This window comes from Pterocles gutturalis, unplaced genomic scaffold (genome assembly GCF_000699245.1).
Source record: "Pterocles gutturalis isolate BGI_N339 unplaced genomic scaffold, ASM69924v1 scaffold8013, whole genome shotgun sequence".
Classification (NCBI taxonomy): domain Eukaryota; kingdom Metazoa; phylum Chordata; class Aves; order Pterocliformes; family Pteroclidae; genus Pterocles; species Pterocles gutturalis.
Window position 1 is genome coordinate 45,448 of NW_010122943.1, and position 7,051 is coordinate 52,498.

General features: G+C 48.7%; 1 protein-coding gene and 1 long non-coding RNA gene across 4 annotated transcripts in view; both read left to right on the forward strand.

Moving 5' to 3' along the window:
- The window catches only part of TAOK1 (TAO kinase 1), a 35,233-nt gene extending 32,659 nt beyond the window's left edge, over window positions 1–2,574 (forward strand). For 2 of the 3 annotated variants that reach the window (XM_010077705.1, XM_010077706.1), the window contains exon 19: window positions 1,923–2,574. In XM_010077705.1, coding sequence (XP_010076007.1) covers window positions 1,923–2,384 — 462 coding nt within the window. In that variant the 3' untranslated portion in view covers window positions 2,385–2,574. The remainder of the gene's footprint in view (window positions 1–1,922) is intronic. The other variant, XM_010077707.1, reaches the window with a different exon arrangement.
- An 82-nt stretch (window positions 2,575–2,656) lies between these two features.
- Window positions 2,657–4,749, forward strand: LOC104464866. Its single transcript, XR_727586.1, has 3 exons — window positions 2,657–3,486; window positions 3,887–3,891; window positions 4,646–4,749. It is a non-coding gene; the product is annotated as an uncharacterized LOC104464866 (long non-coding RNA).
- The last annotated feature ends 2,302 nt before the right edge of the window (window positions 4,750–7,051 follow it).

The window sequence follows — 7,051 nt, forward strand, 5'->3', positions numbered from 1 at the left end:
GATGATCTCTAAGATCCCTTCCAACCCAAACCATCCTGTGATTCTGTGAGTGTTCTGGTGTGGGTCGCTCTGTGCTGTCACCTGGTGTTTGTGTGCCTGTGCTGACTGCAGCTGACAGCCAGAGGAGAGGCAGGTATGTGCGCGAGATGAGCGTCTGCATTTCTGTGCACAAATATATACATAGCCTGTGGCAAAGTCAGTCCCTGATGTTCCGTAATAAGTCAGATTCCAGAAGTTAGGGTGTGCATAGGACTCTGCTTCCTTCTCAGCACAGTGCTCTCTGCTTTTGCCAGTGCCCATCAGCACAGTAACTCACCGGAGCATCCATGTCTGACTGAGGCTGGGGAGGGAGCAGCCAGCCCCATCAGCGCCAGCCTGTCGGTGCCAGTGGCTGAGGCGCTGTACTGCTGTGCCCTGCTGCTCTGGTGTTTGTGTTGCACCAGTAACGAGCATGTCCCAAGAGTGTCTTTAAGAGACTTCAGATTTCCTCATTTCCTTCCCACATGCCTCACACACCTCATCTTCAGAGTCCCGCGTCCTGAGGTCTTTCCTAAGCGATGTCATTTTGATGCGGTGTGTTAGGCACGCCTTTCTGGGAAGTGTAGTTGCACTAAATCCCGTGTGTTCCGCTGTCACAAAGCCTGAAAACTGAGCAGCTGGACATGTCGGAGACACTGTAGTTTTGAGAAAGGAAGAGGAGGATTCTGCGTAGATAGCAGGACTGGAAAAAACAAGTGTAGCATTTTGAAGGGCTAACGTTAGAGAAGGCATCTTCTTCCTCTTCTGCCTTTTCCAAGCCGGCTGACCGCTGCCGGGCTTTCCGCAGGAGTGAGCTTGGCTGCTCTATGGAGAGAGTCGGTGTTACACTCCTCGTGGTAAGGAACAGGCAAGTGGATAAGGCTGTTTCTGAAAGGAGATGACTCACGCTGGAGCAGATTGTTTCCTAAATTCCAGATGAAATCACTTTGTATATTCCCTGACCAGGGCAAGAGAGTGCTTACAAGTACAGCGTTCTGCCCCGTACCTCCAGCGCAGACCAGGATAACACCTCTTGGCCGCGTTGCTGCTGACAGCAGGGGAGATGCCAGTGAGCTGTGCTAAAAGTCTTGGCTGCTGCTTTTTACCCATTTGATCTTTTTCATCGAGGCCAAAAGTAGCTTTTTCAGGGCTGGCAAGAAGATAATGGAGTGTTTCTTTGGTTCTCCACCTGCCTGCAAGGATCTCAATAAGAAAGGCTTTCATCCCCGTCTGATGGGGGTCGGGAGGCTGTACCCCATGTTGTCTCTACTGAGAGAGCTGATCTCAGTGCCCCTACGAAAGTACCGATGGAAACCAATTTGGAACAGTGTTACGGGGAAGAAATTGGAGTTACCAGCTTGCATATCATCTAGCTAATAACCTGCCATGCAATTCAAACATCACTGCCTACTTTTTTCAGCCACACACCCTGGAGAAAGTATCAGGGTAATGGAACATGAGAAACCAATTTAGGAGAGGGGTGAATAGGAGGTGATAAACATGAGCTAAGAAAATCTGTCCAGTGAACATTTGAGAGGAACCTGAATGTGGGCTTGTACACTGAATCCTGGAAAAAATAGTAGTCATCATCATCAGGTTCAGCTACAACCGGGAAAGGTGTCATTAAGCTGTGCTGGCAGGTGTCTGACTGTATAGGCACCGTGCTTGGCTGTCTCTGAAGGTGCTTTCCCAGCAGGCCTTTATGGAAGCTTGTAAAGATCTGTGTCTTACAAGATTAGTCTATGTAAGGCTGTTAGTATCACTGCAAACTTTGGATTCGCATCCCTAAAACGTGGGGAGAAGGTTCCCCATTAGCTTGCTGTTACAAGTCCTTTAGGGGCTTGAGGCTGTGCCGGTAAAGGAGTCCTGCTGCTACAGACTGTCTCTTCTTTTTTCCTTCCTAGATTGAGGAGGAGATGCTGGCGTTGCAGAACGAGCGTACCGAACGGATACGAAGCCTGCTGGAGCGTCAAGCTCGCGAGATCGAAGCCTTTGACTCAGAAAGCATGAGGCTAGGTTTTAGTAATATGGTTCTTTCTAATCTCTCCCCCGAGGCGTTCAGCCACAGCTACCCGGGAGCTTCTGGCTGGTCCCACAATCCTACTGGGGGTGCAGGACCTCACTGGGGTCATCCCATGGGTGGCCCACCACAAGCTTGGGGCCATCCAATGCAAGGTGGACCCCAGCCATGGGGTCACCCCTCGGGGCCCATGCAGGGGGTACCTCGAAGTAGTGCTATAGGGGTCCGCAACAGCCCCCAGGCTCTGAGGCGGACAGCTTCTGGGGGACGGACGGAACAGGGCATGAGCAGGAGCACAAGTGTTACTTCACAAATATCCAATGGTTCACACATGTCTTATACATAACTTAAACAATAACTGAGGGTGGCAATTCCACTGGAGCTGTCTGCCAACAGAAACTGCCTACAGACACCAGCCCAGCAGCCTCCTCAGTGCGGTGCTGACGTGTGGAAGCTGGGTGCACATGGAATATTGTATTCATTTTGTAAAGCATTACGTTTTGTGTTTACTAACTGGGATGTCATAGTATTTGGCTGCAGGGTTTGGGGGGGTGGTTTTTTGTTTTTTTGTTGGTTTTTTTTTTTTTTTTTTTTTTACTTTTTGGAGGGGTCTTGGGAGGGCATCTGAGAAATATATGCAATTAGTCAGAAAAGTTGGCTGGTGGTCATCACACTGACAGGACAGAAGGGCCTCGGACTGCCCTCATCACACTCTCCATAGGAAGTCTGAGGGAGAATGGAGACCTCCTCCCATGTCCGTAAATTTCCAACTGCCACCCTGCAAAAACCAGGCGAGCTGCCTTTAAACCAACATCCAGGGGAGGAACAGCTGGATCTTCTGTTCCATTTTTATTTGTCATTAAATTGGATACATTTCTAGGGTATTGCCTCTGCAAAGAGGCGTTTTCGAAGACTTGTAGGCGAGGAAGAAGGGTGAAAAGAAAGGCCAAGAGACACCAGGGCTCAGCAGGGCCCTTCTACCCAAGTGCCCGCTCCGTGTTGTGTAAGAAGTGGCGTTCTCTCGGAAGGCACTGGTCAGCTTCCCGAGAACTGTGTAGGTAAACCTGTCGGGAGGGAACAGGCTAGAAATAATTTATTTCTGCTTTAGCACTCCCTGGCTGTGCTGCTGGTAGCTCAGACAAGGCGGGACAGAGGAGCGTAAGTAATGCACTTGTACAGCTAATACTGTGACATCTCATTTTAGCTAAGCATCAGAGTAATTCTTGGAGCCCAGCGTAGTCCTTTTTTGCTCCATTCAGAAATATTAGACTTTCAGCCAGTCTCAAATGCCAGAGGTATTTTGAAGGATGCCATAGTCACAAAATGCCATTTGGTCAGGTTTTTCATTATTACTCTACATCCACCAATTTATTACCTTTTTGGCTTGTTGCAATTTCCTGTTTACATGTAGAGTGTAGCCAACTGTTTAAATGTTTAGTTGCCACAGCGTACCAGGAGGAGCTGAGCCAATGACTCTTTCCGAGCTGATGACTAACCCACATCACCACTGTAGATCTTGCTGCATGTGAGGCTCCTTTTTTATTATTTTTGTTGCTGCAATACTTCACAACTTTTACAGTCCCTTGAGATGCTGTGATGTTTTGGCAGCATATCGCACCACGCGAGAAGGCACTACTTCCAGAGGCTCGTTGGAGCTGCTGTACTACTGAAAGGAAGCAGAGGAGGTTGTGAAATCCATACGGCGATAAAGGGGTCGGGGAGTCTCATTAACCGAATGACTTTGTGGCATCGTGTCATCCCTTAGTGCTGGGAACTGGAGATGCCTCCGTGCTCTTGTGCCAGTGCCAGGGCGGTCTGGGTCAGCCGGCTCGGTGAGGCTAGGGAGAGAGCAGGTAGACGAAGTTTGGCTTGAGGCAAAGCTTTCCGTCTTGGGGTCTGACCAGCCAGGGTTCTTTGTAAATGTTTTTCCTTGCACACTAATCATCTTGAAGAAAACACTAGCTGCTAACTCTAGGATTTGCCTTTAATATGTTTATAGGGCTCAAAAGCAAGGTTTTCCAAGTGTGTTTGTCCATGTGACATATTTATATAGAACATACTCTAGTGTCTCGCTGCTGTTCAGTACTCTTGACAGGGCGACGTTCTTTCGTTAGCTAAATTAACATCCACTCCCAATCCTTAACTCTCTGTCCGGTGAATCCAACTGGGATTTCTAGCATCTTGACGTAGCGTATCGCTCTAACCGAAGATGGAAACTCTACCAGAATATGTTTGAGCAGCCCCTTAGTAAGGAGCTTTGTAGTACTAACAGTTGATGGAAGCCTGGGATGAGGCGGTGGTCCCATGGAGGTGATGCTGGTTGCCCCCTGGGGCAGGTGGTGACCGTGAATTGTCCTGTCCTTTCCTCTGCCATGTTTGTATGTGGAATTGGATGTTTTGGGGTCATTCTTTTGCATTGCAGCGTTGTTGAAATGCAGCAAAAGCGATTTAGGAAAGGTACCTGTATTTTCCTGGGTTTAGAAAGAAAAATATGAAATGAAAGGCCAAAATTGTACGGGATTTACCATGCGAGTGTGGAGGGTGTGCTCGGAGCATGGTGCTAACACAGCGTTTTTGAAGTTCAGCTCCTCTCACAAACAGCGACAGTGACAGCGGGGACAGGCTGTACCTGCAGGTTCGGTGGGTTCATTCTTTTGCTTCTGTTATGGTTTGAATTTGGTCAAAGTCTCTGGCTTAAACTGAGCTACTTCAACAGAATTCTCTCAACCCATCTCTTTGTGTAATGTCAAGCATGACTGAATGCTGAATCCAAATGATGGCTGTCCCATATTGGCTTTTTTTGTATTCAAAAAGAACTGTGTAGTAACCATTTTTACATGTATATCATGTGCAGACCTGGACTATTCCAACAAGTTAATATTTTAATTAAAATAGTTTGCAAAAACTGATTCAGATCAACTGGTCTAAATGTGTGTGTCCCTGTGTGTACGTGGGGGAAGGAAAGCTGTCCCAAACAAGCCTGATCTCGAGAGAAAGCACCCCGATAGGGACTCGGGGTCAGGCTGTGCCTTGGAGGTCTGCGAGGAGGCCCTTGGTGTTGAGAATTTTAATGTATCTCAGGTATATTTCTGAGATACATGAGCAACTCTAAAATACGCTAGAGAGCCGCAAACACTCTCTGAATCAGTTTGCAAACTCTATTTTTTTTAAAGTAAGACCAATTTCTTCATATTGTACTCGTTGCAGTCATGCCCTAACTTTGGTTTTAAAAATACTGTAATCTGTAAATTGTGGAAGCTGCTCCAGTACCTCAGCAAGGATGTTCTTTCACATCTTTTATGTTCGTATTTAACACTGGGGAAACTCTTCTGTGTGGACTACTTTGCAAATTTTATTGCAGTATTTTCAAATCACCAGCTTGACCCCTGCCGTCTCTTACTCTGTGGTTATTCTTCTCTCCCCTTTGCAAAGACCTAAAGTTCTGATGTAGTTTAGCCGAGAGATAAAAAAAAAAAAAAAAAAAAAAAGAAAGAAAGAGGAGCCAGCGTTTTCACCTCTTTCTCATTGAATTTCTGTTGATTTTATTTAATTAAAATCAGTGCAAGGGACCGTGTTTCTCTTGTTCGCCGTGTCCCGGGGAGTCAGCAGCCGCCTCTCCCTCCCCTGTTCACCCCCACGTGCTTTCTTCCTCAGATGCAGCGCTGAAATGGAGGCCAGCTCTGTTTCACCTGCATTTCCCTCCAAGCCTGTGAACTTCAAAGAGGTTGAAGAAATCAATGTGGTACGATACCAAGCTTTCCACAGAAAATCCCCTGCAGCCATCCCTTGCCTGGCTTGGGGCCGGGCTGGCATCGCTCCGTATCGCACCCAGCCCTCCTGCTCCACGGGGAACGTGCGTCGCACGCTCGCTGTGACCCCCCTGGGGCGCTCCCTGGGACATCCTGGGCTGATGCTGTTTATTCCCCTCCCCAGGGACGAGGGCCCCTTGCACCTGAGGCTGCCCTGTCCCTTGCCCCTGCTTACGTGCCATTTCTTGAGAGGCAATAAATTGTATTGTACCACTGTCTCCCATTACTCTGTGGAATACGCACATCTCTCTGGATATATATATGGTATCTCATTTGTATATATTTATATACTCTGTACGTACGTGTGTGTGGGTATAGGTGCACACACACCTCACGCTGTGCATTTCTGTCAGGGCACTTCAGTTCTGCTGTTCTTTAGCACTCCTGTTCATGAGCAAAAGCAACCCCTGCGGTGGGGCTCTCCAGGGCGAGGGCTCGTACATCTGCGCGGGCTGTGCCGGGGCTGAGCGCAGGCACGAGCCCCCCTTCAGTACCACCCTGCTAATTGCAGCTTGCTTTTTCTGGGGCGCGGGAGGGTAGGAGAGCTGCTCTGGGTGTGCTGTAAAGGAGAGAACAGAGCTCCCAGAGGGTAGCAGAAAGTCAGAAGACGGCAGAGAAGCAAACAAGGTGGTCTAGCGATAGGAAGGCGGTTGAGGCGATGTAGGGATCTGCTGGGGAGGCGGTGCGTGGGCCGGTGAAGTGCTCAGCAGGCTGAGCGCAGAGTCCCCAGCTGCGCCTCGTCACAAAGGATCACAAAGCCCGGCGCAGTCTTGGCACGCTGCACCGAAAAAAATGCGTGAGTCCACGCTGCCACTAACTCTGAACAGTCTACCTTTGTGTGCATCTAATTACCAGAGCAGGTTGTGGGGAGGATCAAAAGAGGAGCTAAACGGGAAGATTTAAAGTGTGTATGTGTGTATATGTATATATACATGCACAGACACTTCTGGTCCGTTCTTTATTCTGCTTAGGCGTGTGTGTTCTGTTACTCAAGTCGGGTAAGCAGAGGACAGCCTTGTTCTCCTGCGTGCTCGCGCTGCATTCCTGGTAAATCTCACCCTGGTCTTTCTCATAGTAGAGGGGCGAGTGCCATGCTGGGCACCACGAGCTCCTCAGGCTGTGAAGACCCTTCTAACCTTCTTCTTTGTGCTCTACAGCCCCCATCTGAGTGAGACATCTGGCAGTTCAGGGGATAAATGGTTCT